We start from the raw sequence: 24,935 nt of genomic DNA on the forward strand, positions 1-24,935 counted from the left end.
AAACAGGCTAACACTTAAAATTTTTAAATTTTTAATGTAAATTATAAAGCAAATCTTGGGATTTATAGGCTTTTCAGGCCAGTAGCTACATAAATAACACAACATGAATACTGCAACTGGAGTGGTTCAAATAGCTGTAGATTAAGTTAGAAGACAGCATATTCTGAGCCTGCTCTGCTATTTTTTAGCTCTGTAATCATGGAAACATTTATTCTGAATCTCCTTTTTTCGTGTTAAAAATGGCAATAACCCTACCTGCTCTGGCTACCTTGTAAGTTTCTTCTAAGGATCACATAAGAAAATACGAGAAGGAACTTTTTTGCTTTGGAATACTTTTCTATTCAGCTAAATCAGTGATTTCAACTCCTGTGCCACAAGAATTTTTTAAAACATGCAATACCTTACTCTTTAGTCAGGAGTACTGACCTCTTTTCTCTTACATTGTCAAATAAAAAAATGACAACAGCCAACACAATAGCCATCCAGTGTAAATGAATCAAAATTATACCATTTTTTTTGTCAGGTAAGCAAAAATGTATTTTCTTTTTGGTATGCCGCAGAATTTTTACTAATTCGTTTACATGTGCCATGAGATGAAAAAATCAGTAATTCTGATCAAAGTCAACTTACTACTAATGACTTGAGAAAATACAGATCATTCAAAATTCAATACACAAGTATAAGCTACACATAAAAGGCTAAATTTTGTTGCCTGTCATGTACCATAAAAAGACAATAGTTAGCAATGCATAACATTAATAAAGTCTATCCTAAGTGTACTGCAAAAACACTGAGACTATACAAATTACAATCATCTCAATAGTTTATATCTGGAGAAATTACCTTTACAAATAGATTATGATTATTCAAGCAACTGTAAGCATAATAATGTATGATGCAACAAAAATTATCAACAGTATAAAATAAACTTTTAAATTTGTATTGTTGATGCTGATAATGGCTATAGGATGGTGATCTAGTATTTTTTTAACAACTTGACAGCTTCTAAAATTAAGTTGATTTTGACAACATTGAAATTTGCTAGGCTGCTACTTAAAACATTTACTAAAATTGATTCTTGCTGTCAAATTAAATTCAATTGTATAAATATCAATTGAGCACCAAACCAGCTACAAAGGACTGCCAGGTACTGTAACGAACAAGGATGAGTAGAATACTAGCCCTGTTTTCAAAAGCTTATCACCACCACACTCACAGATAACATATGTATGCTATATGCTAATTACTATTTAAACATTCCTAGTTTTTAATTTTTTTATACCTTGCTTTTCTTTAGATTATGTGCCTTTAGTTAACATGATGTGGATATCATGAGGAAAAATACTGAAGCATTAAATCTAAGGATGCTGTAACTCTTTAAGGAACCGATATAAAAAGTCTAGTTAAAAGTCTCCTTTCAACATAAATACTAAAAATACATATCCTAGAACATGTAATTTTGTTAGTGAACTTGCACAATGATATTAAAGTCTTACAAAGAACCAATCTAGTTCTACATACTTAACTCCCTCTATACAAATACAACTTTACTCGTGTTACTGAAGCAACCTTATCATTGTGGCTGCAAAACTCATGAAAATATAAAATGTATCTACTGATACTGAAAAATGTATCTATATTTAACATTGAAAATGACTTATAAAACACTGATCTTTACAAGTATACTTTATATTTTTATTTTCAGAAAAAGATTTATAAATAGTTTACTTGAAAATACTTCTAATTAAATCTCAATTCACTTTATAGTAAATTAACTTATATCCAAAGAGTACTTTCCAGTATGATTTCATTTTCTTAAAAAGAAAACAACACTTTTATTTCAATAGAAAAAAATTTACATGTGAAAGTCAAAGAAAATAACTTCAGTAAAAATGAAAATCAACCCCCATATCTTTTCTTGAGTTCTTCAACAGAATTACCCTTCAATCCTGATTTCTGAATGTGATTGAATAATACATGTACAACTGAAAAAGAAGAAAGAAGTGTCCATTTTAATCTCCATTTTTAAAAACTTACTGAAACAAAAATTAAAGGGAGTAATCTGATCTGTCAAATAAAACTTTACACTTGAAAGCAATAATCATTAAGATTATTTATAAATTCTAATTCAGATACTTTAAAAAGCCAACTGAGAATAGAAAATTATACAGCAATCCAATAATGTTTCTTTATAGAATATTTTGCGTTAGCAGTAAAAAATTTCCCACAGACCTCAATGACATTAATCTTACAGATGAAACTTAACTCATTCTGAGCTTCCTAAAATTTTTACTGCATTTAACAAGTAAACTTACACTTGGTATTGTAATTAACTGTTTTTCAAACAAATCATTTTAAAAGAAAATTTTGTATCACTATTCTAAATTGAAAATTAGCAATAATATCTACAAAATCATGTTTGATGGACTATAGATTTGCATAATTATAATAAAATAAAATATATAGCTCTAAAGAGTTAAAAGATCTTCCTATAAACCATGTAAAATATTTACCTTTCTCACCACTGAATGGTCCACATGTAACACTTGGAAAATTGTTGTTATAGTTCACCTATTTCTCAACATTAAAACTAGCAAATAGTTGTTAATGATAATGGCAATAATGGAAGATAATAGCAGCTAATATTTATTGAATGTTTAGTTACATGCCAGAAGCTGTAAGTGCTTCCCCAAGTTTAACTTAGTAGACAGTGGTGACCCAACCAAGATGGAAGGCCAGTCTGAAGAGACAACTCACATTCTTTGAGTACAACTGAACTTAGCACATTATAGTGGTAAGAAATTCATTCACTCAACATACTTACACTAAAAAGTTACTATGCACTTAGCACTGTTCCATGCCTAAGGCCTAGAAAACAGGGTAGACAAAGTTCCTGCTCTCATGGACCTTTCATGAAATAATAAACACTTACATGAAATCCCATCAGCTAGTTATGTATTATGAAGAAAAATAAAGCAGGGTAAGAATATACAGGCTGGCGAGGGAGGGTAGGCGGGCAGTTATTTTAACTAGGGCTGGTGAGAAAAGGGGTCTCTGAGGTGGAAACCTAAATGAAGTGAGGAAGCAAGCAAGGTGAAGATACATGGGAAGATACTCCAGGCTGAGGAAACAGCCAAATGCAAAGCCCCTGAGGCTAAATTAAGTCTGGAATTTAGTACATTAAAAAAACACAAAGCCCTGTGGTGGGACTCAGTGACCGAAAAAAAGTGGTAAAAGATAAGGTCCAGGTAGTAATAAGTAAATACTTCTCAGGGAATTTCAAGGATTATTTTGATTAACTGAAGATAAAGCAGAAACTGCTTTTGATTTAAACTCTAAAAATCTCTTTAAATTACTTATCCAGTTCCGTAAGTACAACATAAAGTATATTTCTCTTACTAAGACTCATTCAATGTCACTGCTAGAAACATAGAGAAGAAATAAGGAGCCCAGAGTACGTTGAGCCTAGGAGATCTGAAAGTGGTACAAGTTTTTGGTATCTTTTTAAAACTTGGTATTCTAATGATTTTTCCCTTTTTCCTAAAACTACAGTATAGCCCAAAATTCTAAGTAACTGAAGTTTCTGCAGAGTTTGATGTTCCTTAAATTAGGGTTTCCCAGAATGGACACTTCCTGTCAGAGACGGAGATATAAAAATAAGTAAAGGATCTAACCCTTCAGGCTCATCACCTGCTACTCTTTACCCCCTGTGACCCTACAATCCAGCCACACTACACTTCTTTTAATTTTCTAACTCAATTGGCTCTTTCCTGCCTCAGAGCCTCAGAACACATCATTCCTCAGTCTAAAACTCTTCCTAACCACTTCACCTAATTGAATCCTACACTTCTTTCAGAATTCAGCTCAAATCAAACAAATTCAAGAAGATGAGCTCTCACAGAAGGGTTAGATTTTCGATGCACTCAGGCCCAGTTACACACCCCGTGTGACAGGGAACCTTTACATGTTCCACGATGGCAGGAGCTCAACCATTCTGTTATTACTGCACTTTCAAGTAGAACAGGCCAGGTTCTAGAGCAGGATTGCCTAAGTTTAAAGCCTCGGTCTAACTTCCTAGCTATATGACCTTGATCACATTCCTTACCTCCCTATGCCTCACATTCCTTTGTAAAAGTGAAACGATAATCATACCAACACCTCATAATGTCACTGTCAGGATTAAAATTTTACTTAATTTCATTATGATTAATTAAAATTCAATAGTAAGTACCTTGGACATAGTAAACATTCAATAAATGCTTATTATCATTTGTTTAAAAATTAAGGAATATTTGTTGAAAAGGCTATTTTTACCCCACTTTATGCTTCTGCCCCCTTTGTCAAATACTAACTGAGCACAGAGACATGGGTTTATTTCTGGGCTCTCTATTCTGTTCCATCGATCTATGTGTCTGTTCTTATGCCAGTACCAGACTGTTTTCATTACAGAGGCCTTGCAATATAGTGTGGTATCAGGTACTGTGATCTCTCCCTACTTTGTTTTTCTTTCTCAAGATTGCTGAGTTTATTCAGGGTCTTTTTGGGTTCCAAATAAATTTTTGAAATATTTGTTCTAAATCTGTGAAATATGCCACTGGTATTTTAATAGGTATTGCATTGACTTTAGTTTGCTTTAGGTGTTATGGACATTTTAATGATGTCAATTCTCCCAATCCATAAGCAGGGGGGTGGGGGTGGGGCAGGGGAGAGCAATAGGGGGGAAAATTGGGACAACTGTGAAAAAACAATTTAAAAAAAGGCAAAAATAAAAACGAATAAAAATTAAGGAACAATATGAGACTAAAGAGATATGGAAAAGCTTTCTTTACAGAACTTACTTTTCTTCTCAGGTTCTGACATAAACATCACTGCCATGTCAAACCTTTTTAGTTCAGAAAGCCTTTGTAAGATTTCCAAGATGAGTGATGGCTTTTCTTTCCTGAAATAAACCAAATATCAAACAAATGATGCATTAAAAGTAGCTCATTTAGTTCTTTACTAACACAGCATTTCTAATTATATATAAATAAGGTCTTCATTTATCTTTTTCCATGAATACTGTCTTTAAGAGCCCAAATAAAGAAATTTATCAAGCTGAAGAAATTATATTCTCAAATGTGAGGCCTATTAGCACAGATATTACTAATCAGCTATAACACTTGTCACTTCCACATTCTATTTTTCTCTTTAAAAAAAGTCATTTTTCCTCCTATTTAATCATTTCTCTTATTACCACTTGTACTTATCTCTTTACAAGTTTTGCAATAATAAAATTAACTAGAGAGCTAATTTTGCTATATAGAAGGTAGTAATATCAAAACAAATAAATTTCCCAAACCACTAGAAATACCATAGCATTACAACATGAAAGTATTAACAAAAAAATTTCAACTTACTCAATGTAAAAGTCATGCAGGATTTTAATGATTTGGTTGAATACATCTGGGTCTAGATTTTTCTGGAACAACTTGGGATACAAGGATGGTTCGATTTTCTTGGGAAAAAATTGTGTTAGAAAATTAAATTATGGCAACATTCACATATAAATTACTTACATAATACTACTACACATTAGAGCTACGGGCTGGGGAAGTCACACCAAAATGTAATTAATGACAGAAGAAAGAAGATTAGAAGAACTGTAAGATAATGACTCTGTACGAATCAGAGAAAAACCTCATGAAGAGAGAGTTGTACACCACCCTAAGAGAGATAGGAAACTTGAGAGCTCTAAAGGAGAAATAAAAATAAGAGTTTAAAAAATATAATTATATGATAATATATTTGGAAGTAACTGTATATTGCATAATTATAAGGGAGTATTACTATAATTACACTGGAAAAAACTATGTTAATCCATTATTTGGTAAATTTCATATGATTTGATTCTTTTTCTTAGAGCAAATAAAAACTCATTTTGAGGAGAATGACTGCCTAAATATTACAAGCATTACTTGCACAAGAAGGCATTCAATGTATTTTAGCTTTTATCCCATCCTAAAGGATGAAAAATTAAGTTGAAGTTCTGACATATGAAATCAGATTAAGTAAAGAAGAGAATTCAAAAGAGAATTTACTTCCAAAGGTTTCCTGGTTGTAAATATTTAAAATGGTCTGGTCAGGGTGATATATGTGTCAGGCAAGGGATAATGAGAGCATTTTCTACAATCACAGTATACAAAAAACAAACGTAACACTATTATTATACAAGGGGGGACCCCAAAAAATGGAATTTATAAAAAATTGTGTATTTATTCTTACATGTTTAAACTTCAGTCACCTTCAAAGTACTCTCCATTTGATGCAATACATCTATCAAGACATCTTATTCCACTGCTCAAAACAGTTTTTGAACTCCTCAATTTTGATGCCTTTTCATGCTTCAGACATTTTTTTATTTCACCTCTTCCACATCAGCAAAAAATTTCCCTTTAAGAACTTTTTTATCCCGGGAAACACAAAAATGTTGCTTGGGGCAAGATCAGGTGCATCGAGGGTGGGGCATGCAAGTGAGGCGATTTTTGGTCAAAAACTCAGCGCAGTGTGGGCAGATGTGCTCGTAAATCACCCATCATGAAATGGGCAAATGCACTGAAAAGTCTTTAAAAAAAAAATTACTGAAGGTGGATACAGTCACTCATAACAACACCAGCTGGGACACTGATACAGATGGGTTCCTAGAACACTCACCTAGTGGGGGAAGCCTGTACTACATGGTGCCTGCTCTCCAGAAGATAATTCTGGGTTTTTTGGGTCCCCGCCTCATATAATGACAAAGACGTCCTTTGACCTTTTATTTACAATAAAACTACTAGCTTCCTCTTTCTTACCTTCAAATACTGATATAATATATCTGGAGAACTTTTCAGTTGTCTAAAATCAGATTCAAGCTGAAATGAGTTTGCAGGAATTGGAGGAAGAACAGTTGTAATCAACTGAGCAGGTATTTTCTCTACCTTTTTAGAAATCTTCTCACTGAAAGACCGACATACATCCTGTTTCAAATTAACTTGAGGTCTGAAATATTTCAGAGACATCAAGCAATTGAAAAGAACCAAAATTAGTCAAAGTTTATATAAAACATCAATAGCGACTTACAAATTTCTGAATTTACTAATATTGTATTATCTATTTACATTCTAAAAACAGTAAATTCTTTTAGCTGATAATATATATTTTGCAAGACAGATTATGCCTCTGCAATCAGTTGGGCTATCAGCCTGGCCACCTTTTGAGCACACCATTTCTAATATAGTACTGCATTACTACATCACATATTCTTACAACTCAGCCTTTCAGAAATCTGAATAATCAGTTTCAAGAAAGATATTCTGAGAAGGAAGAAATATTTCCTCCTTTAGAGAAAAATAAATCTCCCTATTTAGTATTTTCCCACAATCTATATTATCACTTTAAATAAAACTACTACTAAAATTCAAAGTTAAAAAGTAACTTCTAATGGGATTATTGAGTGCAATGCAGAATATATGAATAAAATTTCAATACCCCAAACAAACCTAGTCTACATTTTTATATTCTCATCACTATGGAAACATGATTTTTTTTTTAATTCTAAACAAAATTTAAACAGCCCACAAATAATCTTCAGTATGAATGGCTGGAGTTATGTTAACGTCTAAATTCTACATTTTTTAAAAGCTTCCTTTTAATAATTTTTTTTGCTGAATTAAGAACTAAAATAATAGACCAAATTTCTAGAAAAAAAATAAACAAAATCAATTTGTTAAAGACAATTTCTTATGATCTCTAACTTCCCCACAATGGTAAAGGAACAGTGATCATTCTTTATGCAAAATGTCTCTGAAGAGTAAGAACAAATAAAAAAGAAAAACTAGAACATGAAGTTGGGCAGTTCAAAAAATTACAAGGATGAGTACAAACCAAAACTCTCATCAATAATATCAATTTCCTAATGGAATTATTAAAGCTTGGGTCTGGCTGTACAATTCTAAAGATTATCAAATAAAAGTATTTCTACTTACTGCTGGGCTAAAGTATCATTGATTTCTTCGATTTTCAATACTTTTGCTTTTGGAATATCACTTGTGGGCAAAGGGTCATCTTGGCTTGAATTCTTCTTACTTGCAGTGCCTGCAGTTGCTGTTGCATTTGCTAGATTACTCTCTGGAGCAGCAGCAGTAGTGTTATCTGGCACATCAACGGTCTGTATCAAATAACCAGTTTCTTCAATAATAACCTTCGTGAGTGGTTTCTAAAACAATTAAAATCAATTCCTTAAATCAGCACATACAAGTTTTCTATTTTAGTTTCATATTAAAAGGTTGCAGCATTCTTACAGACAATATCCCAATTATAAGTAATTCAATTTGATGGCTAGACACACTTAGGAGTCATAATACAAATAAAAAGATGCATAGCATCTACCATCGTCGTCGGCAGCCGTCCGTCTCGAGAGACGATGGTGTAGCTTCTTAAGAGTCTATCTGCACCGCCGAGAATGGCTGTGCAGTCCAACTCGGGAGTGACACGGTATCTGTCTCCTCCCGTGTTGAATCGACATCTTGTGATGACGCTGGAGTGTCCTCTCCAGTGAAGCTGAAGCTACAGAGCCTGGGCAGGGTGATATGGAGGGTCTGCTGTTGCCCATGCAGCAGACCCCCCCTCTCTTCGCAGCTGAAGGGTCCAAGGGAAAGATGGAGTCAATACAGCTTGGCTTCAGGTGCGCCGCAGGAGTTGCCGGTGTTGACTACAACGTCGAACCGCCTTAGGGACTCCGGCTCCAGATTTTCTGTCGGGGTTTACTCCCTTAGCCTTTCCCCTGAAGAGGTATGCCGCAAGGCAGCGGAGGTTTTTTGGAATCAGAGTTTTCCTTCTCTGATGTGCCCTGACTGGAAGATCGAACCAGCGACACTTAGCTCGCAGGCCGATGCTCAATCCACTGAGCCAAACCAGCCAGATAGCATCTACCATATGTTGGTCTAAATGAGGGAAAGAAAATGTACATGTAAATAATTACAAGGCAATGGGATTCACACCATAAAAGGCGAAAGGACAAAACTCTTAATAAGAGAACATAGAGGAAGACAGATAAGCATTGGCTGCAGCGGAGACGTCACAGAAAAAGCACACAAGAATGGCAACATGGAAGATGATTACAGGAAAAGGTGCTCAGTCCAATGGGGCTGGTGCAAGGGGAAGAGTGATGGAGACAAAGCCTGCAAGGCTCCTTTAATCAGCTTACAAGGGGACTTGTGTGCCATGTTAAGGAGTTTAGACTTTATCCTAGAAGCAATAAAGGCAAGAAAAAAATATGACCAAACTGACAGCAATACTGTGAGCTAAGTGAAGGCAAGAAGAACAAGGCCAGGCAATAATCAGCATTCTGTATAAAACAGAACAAAATTAAAACCTAAGTATATTTTCTATATAAGTAGCACCTGGATAAAACTAGCCCAGGAATTAAAGGTTTGCCAAATAATATTCACAAACTAGGGAAGTATTTGACCATAATAATCATTTTTAATTTAATAAAATAAACTGCATTCACTATTTAAATAATTAGTTTCAAATATTTTCACTTTCTTCTGAAGTTTATATATTGTACTGTACTTATTTTAACGATAAACTTTCTTCAGTACGCTATAAGTGTTCAATCCAATTGTATACGTAGTTGAATTTCAAATTAAAAAGTTGTAAGTATAAAATCTTTGCCCTGGCCAGGTGGCTCAGTTGGTTGGAGTGTCATCCCATACACCAAAAGGCTATGGGTTCAATCCCCAGTCAGGGCATATACCTAAGTTGCAGGTTCAATCCCCAGTTGGGGCGTGTATGAGAGGCAGCTGATGGAAGTTTCTCTCTCACATCAATGTTTCTCTCTCCCTCCACCTCCTCTCTCTCTAAAATCAATAAACATATCCTCAGGTGAGGTATAAAAATAATAAATATTCATTCATTCATTCATTCATTCACTCATTTTAGCAGAGACCAAGATATCAGGGAAAACTTTCATTTACTACCACCCTATCAGGGAACCTCAGGTCCACAGCTGATCTACATTATTGGGTTCCCACACTCTCTGGAGATTTGCCCAAAATACTCCCAAGCTGCCAACCCTTGAAGCACAAAGCCTTGGCCCAGCCTCTCACTTGAGTAAAGTAACCAACCCTAGAACTCACTCTCCACTTTCTAGTCTTCCTTCCTTTCCTAACCAATTTCCTCAATGACCAGGGAGACACACAAATATGTGTCTGAAAAGGAAATTAACATTTGTTTCACCTGACACTGCCTTAGTATTAATGGACATTATTCCTTTGATCTCAACTAATCTGAGTTATTCTCAACTTGAGAAAAAGGATCACACAGGCACTGGATACTTGCCTAAGATTTGAAAGTTCATAAAGAAGGGGGCTCAAATCAACTCTTTAAAAGCATTATACCAAACTGCACCTTGTTTTTAAATCATGCCCACATGTTTATTATGGAGGCCTATATAAAAATAAACAGCCTTTTCCCCCTTTCCCACTAGGATAATAATTTTGTTTGTGATGGATCATTTATAGAATGGTTAACCCCAGATCTCTCATTTCATAGAGGTTTTTTGTTTTGAAATTGTGCCACAAGAGACTTAAATTCATGTTGCATCCTCACAACTATTAACATAAACTGATTTTTAAAGTGAGGGAGAACCCCACAGATTTATAAAAGCTGCTGAAATTCCCTGGCCACAGAACAATACATACACATAACATGGCAATGCCTTTATAATTATGGACAGGAAAAATCTAACAAAGGCTTTCTTAAAGCCTGTGAATTCATTTTTTATGAAAAAGTCACAACAATGTAGAAATTTAAATCACATTTAAACATTTAATCACCTTTACTGAAAGGAATAAGATAGCAAATGAATATAATAAATGAAAATGACTATAATGTATGAAAGCAACTAGATTTATGCCTGACACATGAAACAAGTATTGTCTCAAAAATGCAAGAATAAAGTACAATAAGGACACCGCAGGGGATAAAAGAACACTGGAAAAGTATTAAACTAAGGCTTCTTCTATCTGCTACTAATATGAACTTGGCAAACAATTAATTAACCACTCTTTGCCCCTCTTTGTAAAAAAAGAGGATTAAAAATATCTGCTCTGACTTCTTAAAAAGTTGTATTTCTCTCAAAGCAACATCCATGCATAACAGTTAATTCTAGGGGGCAGGGAGAGGATCATGACTAGTGAGGGGCATGCAGGGAAATTTGGGGGGGCTGATGCCTTTCAATTTTTTTACCTAGTTGGTGGTTTCACGGGTGCTCGCTTTATAATTATTCTTTAAATCTTAATTTATCTTGTGTACTTTTCTGTATGTATTTTATCTTTCAAATACATATATACAATATATAAAATATGTCAATGATGGGAACTACCTTAGAGTCACATTATATATTTGCGTTAAATGAGTTCAATTTTAAAAGTTTAGCACCAAACACTGCTGAATTCATGCCAGTTACTCTTTTTGTTCTAATATTGCAGGAAAAAACTTGGCTTTGTTAGACTTCATGAAAAACAGGATGGTATACCAAAAAGAATGTGCAGTACATATTTTAAAATACAATCTTCCTATACAAGATTTTGCCTAAGTGCTGATTTTAGCTCTAACCCCACACAAGATGCAAACTATATTAATACAATCCCAATCTCAAATAAGAATAAAAAAATTTTTTAAGTATAAGAAAATGTAAAATTGCTTCAAATTTCTTTAATATCAGAAAACATGTAGAAATATTTAAATTTATGGTATTGAACTAAAGGCACTTTAAAGTTACCCCAGAACTCTCAATAGCTCGTTTTTTCCTCAATATTATTACATAAATAATCCTAAAAAGTAATTTTTAAATATTCTAAAAATGGTCCTAGGAAGAGATTTTAACATTTCTTTTAAGAGATTATTAATTCAACAATTTCCATCTCCTATTCATATCACGCTGATACAAAAAGTGCTTTACTTACAGTTGATTCAAGATGAGGTGGATTGTCAATGGGTTTTACCACATTTTGCCTTTGAGTAGAATCAAGAAAGACATCATCCCAGTGTCCTTTTTCAATTAATTCCTTGAAAATAAATTTGCAATCATGACTATAAAAATATTCTCAAGTTAGTTATGCAACAAATGTGTATATGTTGCAGAAAATAAAAGCATATTTTGGTGAAAAGAATGCAACAGTTACCTTTTTAATTTTGGACAGTTCAGTTACTGCTTGCTTATTTCCAGGTTCCAGGAGTAAAACAGTTTCAAAATCTAAAGCGAATTTTTAAGAAATATAATAAATTAGTGAAAACACTTTATAAAGTTCAAGACATGATACATTTAGTGAGTTTAGTAATCCCATGTTTATCTCAAGAAGTTTTACTCAGGATGCCAGGAAACAGGTGAGCAAAAACAGGGACTAACATTTACTGAGTGCTATTGTTTGTATGAATTCTCATGTATCCCTCACTAAAACCCCACTTTACAGATGATATGACTGAGGCCTAGAGGTCATCCAAAGCTCACATTGTTAATAAGTGACAAGGTAAGATAGAATCTAAGATAATTCCATATAACAGAATATTATTCAACCTCACAAAGGAATTGAGTTGATACATGCTACAACATGGATGAGCCTTGAAGACATTATGCTAAGTGAAATAAGCCAGACACAAAAGGTCAAAATACTGTATGATTCTACTTATATGAAGTATCTAGAATAGTCATATTCGGGGATAGGAAGTAGAATAGTAGCAACCAGGGGCTGGAGAAAAAGAATGGAAAGTTACTGCCTAATGAGAAGTTTTCAGAATGAAGTGATGAAAAAGTTCTGGAGATGGATAATGGTGATGGTTGCACAAGGTGAATGTACTCAATATGATTAGAACAGTAAATTGTATGTTATGTGTATTTTACCATAACGAACAAGTGCATGGGCTACAACTGAAGCCAGGCTTAAAGAGCAACTGAGATTTAAATGCACGTATCAGGAAGGAAGAAAGACTGAAAAACAATGATCTAAGTATTGATGTGAAGAAGTTAAAAAACAGCAATTACTCATAAACCTAGACAGTTGAAGAAAATAAAGAGTAAAAATAAATGAAATATATAACATACACAACAGAAACAAGCAGGTTCTTCAAAAAGACTAATAAAATACTTAAGACAAATCATGGAAAAATAAAGAATATATAACTAGTATCAAGAAAAAGGCGGCGGGGGACTCACTACAGACCTCACATTATCCTCTACCCCAGCTTCTGATTCCCTTCCTTTTCGTTCTTGCCTTATTCTTGCTTTTTTTCCTTCTCACCTATAATTCAAATCTTTCACTAATTTTGATTGGCAACTAGCCAGATTATATTATATGCTATTAAAAAATAATCAGGTCTACTAGAGAAGCTACATTCCTTCAAATCTGAAAACCTATTTATGACCTAAACTGTGAAAGAAAGTGTACTTCTCTAAGTTCTGTATCCTTGAACCACGGAAAGGCTACGCAAGTCTCTGCTTCTATAACTTGGGAATTTCATCAGGATAAGTGAGTGCCAGTTGTTATAGTAAGTCATACCTTGTTTGGCCTCGTTTAACTTTCCCAAAAATGTTCTTGCAGTTCCTCTTCTGGCAAAAGCTTTAGAATACGAGCCATCTAATAAAATAGCTTGTGTGCAGTCTTTTTCAGCCTCTTCATATCTATTAAACATGATACAATTACCAACTGGAAAAATGCAGCCTATAGAAAAACTTCATATAAACTTGAGTTTCTAATATAAAAACCATGCACATAATTTCAATTACCAACCCCCAGATCTGTGTTTGAGGGGGAAAAAACGATTGTAAAATTTTATATTCTCACCAAATCTTGTAAGCATCTGGTAAGGAGGGAGAACGTACCAGATGAGAGGAAAATCAGAAAAGGGTGGAATTAGGATGGTAAATATGAGTAGAGCAGACAAAAGAGCGGCACACCCTCAGTACGCACACACTATGTTAACAATTATAACTGGCATTAACCTTCTAATAAAACTTCATTACTATTTACCTACAGTACACATCACCCAAGGAAAAGCAACCCACATAAAACATTACATATGTGAGTGTATCATCTGACTCTTCTCTCATAAATTCTACTCAGCCATGCACCAATCAGTTCAGTCTGACAGGGTACTGCTCTATGATAACAAGCAGCTAAGAAGAGCTAAAACACAAAAACTTGATACCCTCCTATATACTAAAATGACATTAATGAATTTTGTACATTTATTTGGCATGATAACAGTATTGTGGTCATGTATGAATTATCCTTTAGGGATAAAATGTCATAATGTCTGCAACTATTTATAATAATTCATGGGGGGAAAAAGCTGAAACAAATATGACAAAAAAAGTATGCCTTTATGAAACCAGATGATTTGGTATACAGTATTCCCTCACTTATTACACGTATTACGTTCTAGACCCCTCCGCAATAGGTGAAAATCTGTGAAGTAGGAACCTTACATTTATTTTAGTATTTATATATATTTTAAGGCTTTATAAAACCCTTCCCACACTTATAAACCATTCCCAGTCCCTTATTAACCTTTCCCACTCCCTTAACCTTTTCCACACTTTTATAAACACTACTTATGTTCTTAAACATATTCTACACTCTTAAACCTACATACTTTAACAAAATATGTATACAGTACCGCAAAATCCCACGATATAGTGAAAAATCTGTGATAAATAATTAAATATATTTTTTAAAATCCCACGATAAGTGAACCGCAATATAGAGAGACTACTGTATAGAATTTGTCATACTACTTTCACGAAAGTTTGAAAAGTTTCATAATAAAAATATTTTTTTCAAAAAAATCTCCTGTGATTACATTCTCCTCAAGGCCTAAGTGAATACTGTTCTACCCTAAAAACAAGACCTAATATGAATAAATTCAGATTTTCTAGTAAACTTAAACATCTCTGAATTCTTTAATTCATTTGTAAACGAGAGAAAGAGTAGTCTGTGTGTGTCCATGCCCGTATCAACATATTTTCTACCTGATTTACCATTCTCCCATTCACAATACTAGCATAGCCCCCCCAACACCCAAACTTTTCAGGGTAAAGTCAAGCTCCTTTGCAGAACTCAAAGTCAGGGGCCTGCCTCTCTCTCCAGCCTGATCCTTGCCATTATCCCCTGCATAATAGCCATAATATGGACCACTTGCCCTTTCCAGAAGTTACCACGAAATCTCCCACACCTAAGCCTTTGAACTTCCACTGGATCCTCGACCTGTTTTTCACCTCACTGATGCAGACAAACCCTTTAGATCTCAGTTCAGTTCAAATTCCTGTTGGAATGTTGTCCCTTTTTATATTCTTCATCTAGTCTCTAATGTCGGACAACAGTCACCATGTAGTACAGAATTAAATGTGAATCTAAAAGATACACTAGAAAAAAACCACAAATAAGTCATATTTAAATTAAAGCATACCATTAACTTGCTATAACATACTAATGTGATTACCAATTAAAACAGTAAAATAATACAATAAATCAGAGCTCTTATAAATGTAGATATATGTGGCGATTGTGGGGGGTGGGTAGAGGTTGAAGAGGGTATTGGGGAGATAAATGGTAATGGAAAAAATACAATAAAAAATGAACTATTAAAAATAAATAAATAAGTCTAGTATAATCTCTCACCTATTAGAAGGTATTATTCTTGGCATTAGTCAAATCTAAGAATCTAGGTCTTACAATTTTTAAATCATGCACAATTCTTAAACAACAGAAATACAAAATTTTCATAGCTAGCGAGACATGCAATGATATTTACTCTGACTAATCAAAACAATATATCTCTAGTTATGTCTGTCAGTTTTAATGAGGTTAAATATACAGCCAAAATTTACTTCTGTAACAGAGGTTCCTAACATGAGGCCCTTCGAGAGTCTGAAAACTTGGGTGGGAAGAATGTTACATCCTTATTTTCACTAACTTTAAAAAAAATTTTTGCTTTTCTTTTGATTATAACTGTAGATAACAAACCACAAGAGTAAAAGCAGATATCTCAAAATACTGCTTTTCAGAATTACAGTAGCAACTTAACCTGCCACTTGTTTGCATGTGATAGTAGCATGCCTGTTTCAGATGCTCCTCTGACATAGCTAGCCAACAGCTGGGCAACTCTACGCCTAGGAGTCAATCAAATGCCAAAGAATGAAGTAGTATGTTATCACACTTCTAACATAATGATCAACGTTGCTTTCTGAGTACTCTTTATCCATACTTATTAGTTAATCAACATGTGATGATGTGTCAAAGATCACCCCAAACTCTAGTGTCCTTATTCACACCTTCACATTACCATCTTTAAAATTTTTTTTTCAATGTAGTTTGTCATTATAGTGTTTTAAAAAGTATACATACCACTATATGGCAAATTTTAATATGTTTAAAACTACATTTCAATATAATTTGTTATGTTATAATCCTAAATGTATAATTACACATTTAAAAATTATTTTGAGAAAGGTTCACAATGTAGCCAAAGGGGTCCTTTGTACAAAGAAGTTTAAAATCCCTACTTATAATACAGGTTGGTGCAAAAGTAATGTCCAACATTTTTACAAGAAAGTTTTAGATAGTATTTATTAAATTTGTGCCTCTTCTTATAGTTTTTTGATGTCACAGTGACTAATGCATACCTTATTTTTTCAGATTATCGAAGTATTGTTCATAATCGTCTGCAATATTTGCACCCATGTTCATCCCATCTAAAGACCACATTAGAAATGTTTTACTCTATGAGTTTCATAAAGGTATCAATGCAAGTACAGCAGCAAAGTCTATTCAGAGTGCTTATGGAGACGATGCAGTGACTGAAAGAAGTTGCAGGAGTTGGTTTTCCCATTTCCAAAGTGGGCACTTCAGTTTGAAAAATGAGCCAAAAGAGGGTTGTCCGAAAAAACTTGATTCTGAAGTGTTGGAAGCTGTTGTCACAGAAAATCCCACCGTTACCTCTAGGGAACTTGCAGAACAATTTAATGTAGCCCATACAACTGTGCTACGCCAACTGAAAAGCATTGGAAAGGTTTCAGTAGTTCGAAAATGAGTCACACACGAACTGTCTCCAGAGAATCTGCAACAGTGTGTTGCTTGTTGTGAATCATTATTTCGCGACCCCTTCAGGCATCATTTTTAGGTAGGCTTGTTACAGGTGCTGAGAAGTGGATCCTTTACCCTAACATTAAACGTCGCTGATCATGGATCAGTTGAGGAGGAAAAAGAGTTCAACAACCAAGAGGAGGACTTCATCCAAAGAAGATCATGTTGAGTGTGTGGAGGGATATGGAAGGAACTGTCCATCACGAACTGTTAGACAACAATCAAACAATTACTGCTAATCTTTACTGTGTACAACTTCATCATTTGAAAGCAGCTTTGAACCAAAAGCGACCCTCCTTAGTCAACAGAAAGGGTGCCATCTTCCATCACAATAATGTTCGTCCTCACACAGCTCAACTCACCAAAAATTTCTTGAAAGAGCTTGGTTGGGAAATATTGCTTTTTCCTCCATATTCTCCTGACCTTGCTCCTGATTATCACTTGTTTTGAGGACTACAGAACCATTTTGATGGTCTTAGGTTGACTCAAGAGAAAAAATTGAATATAAGCTGGATTCATATTTTGCTTCAAAACCTAAAGAATTTTACAAGCGTGGCATTTATAAGCTAGTTGACAGATGGAATGAGGTTCTAAAAAGCAAAGGAGGTTATGTTAACAAATAAATATTTTCATAATCATGGGCTTTTTCATTTTTAAAACAATCTCAAAATCAGACATTATTTTTGCACCAGTCTTATATTTATAGCATTAAAAAAAAAACAACCTTCTATCACTAGTGTGTGAAGTATTATTACAAAAGATACAAAGACATTTAAGACAGTTTCTGCCATCAGATAATTTTGCTGATTGCCCAACCTTGAGCCCAAGTGTATCCAGAAACAGCTGGTAAATGTCAAAAGACCAAGTTTTAATTGCATATATAATCAATTAGTAGTTTCAATGACAGCAATTCCCTTTTGTGTTATATGTGTGTGTGTGTGTGTGTGTGTGTATAAATAAAATACTTCCAGATAAGACTTTGCCCAAAGGATTATAAGGTTAAAAATAATTTTCCAATCACTAATTCAGAATAACATGCATAAGAAATTTAAAAAGCATTAAACTGTGTAATGCAAAACTATTAAAGTGGAAAAACATTTTACAAGAGCTAAATTTACTTAATATATACTAGGACACACACACTCCCTTTCTCTCTATCTCTCCCTCTCTCATTTTAACTTTAATGCTTAAGAGTAAATACATTTTATTTATCCAATAAGCCAATTTATGGTAAATTTCATTTTCATTCTGAAAAGCATTACTTACTTCTGAATCTTCAGATAGGCCATTGCTCTGTTAGCTGGAAGAAGGGCATTAGTGCCGTCTGCTGTCATCCCTCGAGTATAGCATTCAATTGCTCTTTCATATTTTCCTTCTTTGAAAAATCCATTCCCCTATAATTTTGGAAAAGAATGAAAACATATGCAAAAAATTAGTTGAATTCAAATCTTAAGAAAGACTGCAAGGATACTCATCAATTCATTATTTAAATAAAGTATATTTTAATTGCTGAAAATCTAGACCACGATACATGTTATAGAATCTGTTATTTTTGGTTATTTTATAGAATGATGTTATTCTCTTCTATACTAAAAGAAAAAAATATATACTACTCTATTACTTTGCAGCATTAACCATTTTCCTACTAATTAAGTATTACTCAAAGCTTATATTTAAAAAAAACATTTTAATAAATATAGGACGAAGTATTATACTCTTTGGTTATATCAGAAACTGTACAAAAGAATTCCATAACTCAAGTAACTTTTGTGAAAGAACAGAATACCAGAACTGCACAACTCACTCTTCAGTAACATTCATATACTTAGACAAAGGATAAATTAAACTGTATTGAAATATGTATACTAGATTTCACTGTAACATTTATTTATAATAGAAGTTAGGTATATCACAATCAATAATCATTCCATAAGTATTTATTAGGAGTCCTCTGTGGGTCCTTAAAAGAGAGTTATATATATATATATAAAATTAAATCTCAACTCAGGATTTCTATTGGAATTTTTTATCAGAAATAGTCCAGTGTAAACTATAAGAAAAGAATTATAAGAATGAATTATAATTTATTTGTTATATTTATAACTACATGTAAATATATGTTAAAATGCTCAAAAGTAATTTGTCCCCTAAAATTAAATGTTTTTTTAAAATTATGGCTTCTGGCCAAGATGGAGGCATAGACCAACATGCTCTGTCTCCCTCCACATCTAAGAAGGACTACAACTACCGAAAAACCAAAAATAACAAGAAGTTCCAGAAAATAAAGCTACATGGAAGTCCAACGTATGAAGTCATAAACAAGTGGTGCTCATCCGGACAGGTAGGAGGGGCGAAACCGTGGCTGAGAAAGATGGAACCGTGCTGGAGGCGGCAGCCGCAGCAGTGAGCAGTGGGACCCGGTAAGCAGACACCCGTATTTGGGGGGAGGAGAGAAGCGCCTGGGAGCCGGCCCTGGCTGCAGACTAGACCTGTCGGCTTGCGATTCCAACGCCGGGGAAGGCAGACCCCATTGTCTCGGACTGTGAGGCCCGGAGGGCATGGGGACGGAGGAGGCTCCCGGTTCCTCAGTGGAGAGTAACAGCAGGAATCCATCTTGGACCCCCAGCCCCCACGCAAAGCACCAGTGTGGTGAGAAGGTTGCCAGGTTGTGACGAGCCCTTGGCATAGGAGGTGTGACAGCACCCCGCCCAAGAAGTAAAGATAAACAAAATGGTCAGAATGGCAGAATTAATGATTGAAATACCAATCACACAGCTAATGAAAAAACAAATAAAGGCTTTAACCGATGAACAAATAGCGAATCTTTCTGAGGCTCAGTTCAGAGCTGTAGTCATAAGGCAGCTTACAGACAGGGAAGGAATGAAGGCTAGTCCTGCTGAAATGAACGACTGGTGAGGAAGGGAAAGCCATGGATCAAAACAAATCAGAACATAGGGAGGGAACAAACAACCAGTGCAGAAAGAGGAAATAAAAAGTGAGGAATATGAGGAGACGGTCAGAAACCTCTGGGACAGCTATAAGTGAACGAACACTCAAATTATAGGATTGCCAGAGGGTGAAGAAGAACTAGAAATGGAAAAATTATGTGAAAAAATAATGAAGCAGAACTTCCCTAACTTGGGGAAGGAAATGAACTTAAGGTCCAGGAAGCACAGAGAGTTCCAGATAGGCTGGACCCAGGGAGGACAACACCAAGACACATTATCATCAAAATGTCAAAAATTAAAGATAAAGAGAGAATCTTAAAAGCAGCAAGAGAGAAGAGAAGAATTATGTACAAAGGGGTCCCAATTAGACTATCAGCTGATTTCTCAAAGGAGACTTTACAGGCAAGAAGGGACTGGCAAGAAATAGTCAAAGCAATGAAAATCAAAAACCTACAACCACGATTACTCTCTTCAGTGAAGCTGTCATTCAGAATAGAAGGGCAGAGAAAGTGCTTCCAGGACAAAGTAAAACTGAAGGAGTTTGTTAGATCCAAACCACTGTTATATGAGATATTAAAGGGACTTGTTTAGAAGAAGGAGGATCAAAACTATGAACATTAAAATGAAAACTGTATCACAACAACCAACAACAGAAGCCAGGGAATCGAAACAAAGGCAAACTAAGTAGGCAACAAGAGGGGAAAAAGAATTATAGGTATGGGGAACATATTGGGGGGAGGTCAGTGGGGAAGGGGAAGGGGGAAACGGGAGGGAGATGATGCAGGAATTAAGAAGCATAGTAGGAGGGCGTGGAGTAGACAGGAAGATGTTGAGAAGAACTGTATGCACAACCAATGGGCATGGACTAAGGGGGGGGACAACTGGAGGGAGGGGCGGTCACTGGGTAGAGGGGAGCAGGGGGAAAAGAAATTTGGACAACTTTAACAGCATAATCAATAAAATAAAAGAAAAAATGCATTAAAAAATTATGTATTAAGTCATCAATTACTCAAATTTTGAATTAATAGGCTCCAGAAGTTTTATTATATTTAATTTTCAGTTCATCCTGAAGAATTTAAATATGAGGAAAGACAGAAACTTAAGTGATATATAAGAAACAAAGAGTAAACTGAGCAAAACATATACATGTCGGAACTCCTCTGGATTACCAGATCTTTCTCCGAAATGGCCTGCTGCTTATTCTGTTGCTCTTCAACTTGTTTTTTCTCTACTTCGGTGGACTTAATCATTGTGTCAGCTTTCTTTGGGTGTGAGTTTCCTTTGGATGTTAAAGCCTAGGAGACACAGCAGCTTAACTAAAACAAGTAATGCAAGATGCATACATATTTGATTCTAAAATACTAACCTACCCAAATATATTAGAATTTCTGCCACATTTTGCCAAATAGTATTTTTAGTAATTCAAAGTCTTTCTACTTATTAAAAAACAAAAGACTATAACAAATTTAGCCCTGGCTGGTGTGGCTCAGTGGATTGAGTGCCAACCTGCAAACCAAAAGCTTGCCAGTTCGATTCCCAGTCAGGGCACATGCCTGGTTTGCAGGCCAGTTGTCAGTTAGAGGTGGAGGATATCTCTCGCTGTTGCTCTCCCTCCCTTTCTCCCTCCCTTCCCCCTCTCTAAAAATAAATAAAATATATATTTTAAAAGATTATAATAAATTTAATGTGTATCTTATTCCAATTAAAGTAAGTAGTATCCACTAAAGGTAGGTGTTCATTTATTTAGTCAACAAATATTTATTAAATTTCTACAGACAAGATACTGTTCTAAGAACTATTTTCAAAAATAAAATAGGTAATTAACACTACATCACCAAATTCCTCAAATTTAATTTTCATAGTCATTATTTAATACAGGGCAAAATATAAAAACATATAGTACAGTTCATAATTATAACCAAGTTGATACATTTACCAATAGAATTTGTGTGCAATAAGTTATGGCAATATTTAAAAGCATATTTTCCCCAATCATTGTCACTTTTTTCTCAAAGTTTCAACAGACGGCAAAATAATTATAACTAATTCAACAGCAAAGTGGAAGGAATATAACTATTCAATATCATGTGAACAAACTACATTTAGTAATAACAATTTTCTTACTGTTAAAAAAATTAGTATGATTTTTGCTAGGATATAAATTATAAAAATGCAGCAACTTAAAATTTACAAAATCAAAGAAATACGCAAAAATTTACTACAGAAATGAAAGCACAAGCCAAAACAAACAACAAAAATCAGTAAGATAATGAAAAATAATTCTGTCACCTGGGATAAAGTAAAGCAACACTAGTCCTAAGGATCTCAGACAGTTTTCTAAGATGATGATTAATTAAGGTTCTTCAAATACAATTATACTACCTCCTGTTTGCAAATCTGTTTGGTAAAACTCTACATTACAAAGAATTAAAATTACAATAATATCTATATCAAATAATCTGTAGTACAAAATCTATGCTAAAATCCTTACTTCATCAAATAAAGGTGGTAAGTAATGCAGTTAATTTAAATAACTGGTTTACCTGATTAATTTTCCTGAGTTCATTTGTTGCTTCAAAGTTGTTTGGTTCCAGTTCTAACACTTTTTCATAATCTGAGTAAAACAGAAGATAAAGGATATTTGAAAGATATATAAAAACAATAATCATTTGCTGCTACATGTGACAAACAGGCAACTGGCCCACAGCAAAATTAAGAGGAACTAAGGAACACTAACATTAGGCTACTGGGCTCTCCCCGTTTTCCCCCAAGACAGATGAACCTCTTCCACCAGCCCCAGGAAGGATACTTCCTATCATAAGTTGTGCATCATAAAACCAAAAGCAGCAGAATCTTTCAGGTATCAGCTTTATTCAGACTGTAATTTATATTACACAAACCAATTTTATGGAGTAATAAAATGCAAATGTGTTAAGCGCTTTACATGCATCACCTCTTGCCTCACAAGAGCCAACAAGATACTTTCATCCCTGTTTTACAGATGACAATCTGAAAGTCAGAGGAGATATATAACCTTCAACTGGTCACACAGCTAATACTTGCTGCAATGAGAATTTGAACCAAAGTCTACTTGGTGGCCAATAGAGCATTATTTCCCAAAATATCAAACTAACTTTTAAATTACAAAAATGGTCTTTATTCAAATATAGAACGCTCTCTGAAAGTATTAACTGATTATCCGAGATTGTTTGTATAACACCTTTTAAATTAAACTATGAAAGACTTTGTTTAGACAATGAAGGCCTGGAAAATATTAATACCTTTTTTGGCATCCTCTAATTTTTGCAAAGCAAATCGAGCAGCACCTCGTCTTGCATAAGCCTTTGCATAATTTCTATTCAAGGCAATTGCTAAACTACAATCAGACTCAGCAACAGCAAACCTGCAATTAAAAACATTAAGGTGAAGTTAATAAAAATAATTTGTTAAACTGAAACTTCAAAATTTGTTTCTGAAATCTCCAAAAAAGGGACTTAATTTTCCAACTGAAGGGATGCTTCCCACCTCCTTTTATTTAGTAAGCCTGTTAAAAGCAATACGTAATTTTTTATGATAAAATGTTAAGTACCAGTACCTTTAAAGCAAAGAACAAGAATGCCCAATATCACTGTTTTTTCTCAGTATTGTACTACAGGTCCTAGTAATATAGTTTCATAAGAAAGATAGCTAAAAAGACTGGAAAGGAAGTAACAAAACTGACACTCTCAGATGATATGACAGTCTACCTAGAAAACTCAAAACAATCTAGAGATGTTGTTACAAATAACGAAGTTTAGCAAGGTGGCTACTTTACTAGAGATCAGTAACAAAAAACAAATCTAACAAAAGATGTACAAGTCCCACATGCAAAAAACTGCAAGACTGTCTTCAAAATATTAAAGAAGACTTAAGTGGAGATATTTCATATTAATCTATAAGGTACCAAAGCATAACAATATAATTCTCTCCAGACTAATCTATAAATCCAAAGCAATTGTAATCAAAATCCCAACAAAATTTTTCAAGGAATTTGACAAGATGGTTCCAACATCTGCACTGATAAGCAAAAGTTCAAGAACACCAAGATATTCCTGAAGAATAAGGTAGGAAAACACATCCTACACCAAATACCAAGACTTATAATTATAATGCTATAGTAATTAAAGATAGTATGAAATGGGTATAAATAGGTAACAGATCAATGTGAAGAGAAGAGAGAGAAATGAATTAAGATCCATGCAAACGTGACGTATGACATGGTGGCACTGCAGATCCATAAGGAAAGCATGGACAGTCAATAAATAGGGCTGGAACAATTGGGATATTCAAATAAAAAGATATGAAATTGGAATTCTACCTTTAGAATATATAAAAAGACTTAAATATGAATACAGGAGACTATTATGAGCCAAGGGAAGGAAACTATTTTAACAAATTATATTTTAGAAAGTGCTAACATTATTTTTTAAATAAATTAAAATCATGAATTTCTGGTTATCAAGACTCCATAAAGAAAAGAAAGAAGGTAAGCTACAAATTGGTAAAGATAATTTACAATAAACACTCAAGGATTAGTATCCAGAATAAAGAACTCTTTAAAATTAGTAGTAAAACAGCCAAACAGAAAAATGGCCAAAAGACAAAACAAGCATTTCACAGAAAATATAAGTGATGAATAAATAGTTTCATTAGAAACTGGGGAAATGCAAATTAAGATAAGACCACAATGAATTATCATTTTATAATCCCCTGACTGGAAAAAATTAAGAAGCCCTATTATACCAGCATTGGTAAAGATATAAACACACAATACAATACACAGATG

The 24,935-nt window shown here is 34.2% G+C and overlaps 1 protein-coding gene across 1 annotated transcript in view; it reads right to left on the reverse strand.

The window, feature by feature from the left end:
- Positions 1-1,673: 1,673 nt before the first annotated feature.
- Positions 1,674-24,935, reverse strand: part of RPAP3 (RNA polymerase II associated protein 3) — a 37,068-nt gene continuing 13,806 nt past the window's right edge. The window contains exons 6-17 of the mRNA XM_090273056.1: positions 23,392-23,513; positions 22,654-22,724; positions 21,280-21,405; positions 18,429-18,556; positions 13,578-13,699; positions 12,207-12,277; positions 11,988-12,089; positions 8,004-8,233; positions 6,831-7,017; positions 5,397-5,494; positions 4,839-4,939; positions 1,674-1,985 (exon numbers count right to left, since the gene is read on the reverse strand). Of these exons, the coding sequence (XP_090129182.1) occupies positions 1,900-1,985; positions 4,839-4,939; positions 5,397-5,494; positions 6,831-7,017; positions 8,004-8,233; positions 11,988-12,089; positions 12,207-12,277; positions 13,578-13,699; positions 18,429-18,556; positions 21,280-21,405; positions 22,654-22,724; positions 23,392-23,513 (1,444 nt within the window). The 3' untranslated portion in view covers positions 1,674-1,899. The remainder of the gene's footprint in view (positions 1,986-4,838; positions 4,940-5,396; positions 5,495-6,830; positions 7,018-8,003; positions 8,234-11,987; positions 12,090-12,206; positions 12,278-13,577; positions 13,700-18,428; positions 18,557-21,279; positions 21,406-22,653; positions 22,725-23,391; positions 23,514-24,935) is intronic.

This window comes from Furipterus horrens, unplaced genomic scaffold, assembly GCF_987537825.1.
Source record: "Furipterus horrens unplaced genomic scaffold, mFurHor1.1.pri manual_scaffold_4, whole genome shotgun sequence".
NCBI classification, from domain to species: Eukaryota; Metazoa; Chordata; class Mammalia; order Chiroptera; family Furipteridae; genus Furipterus; species Furipterus horrens.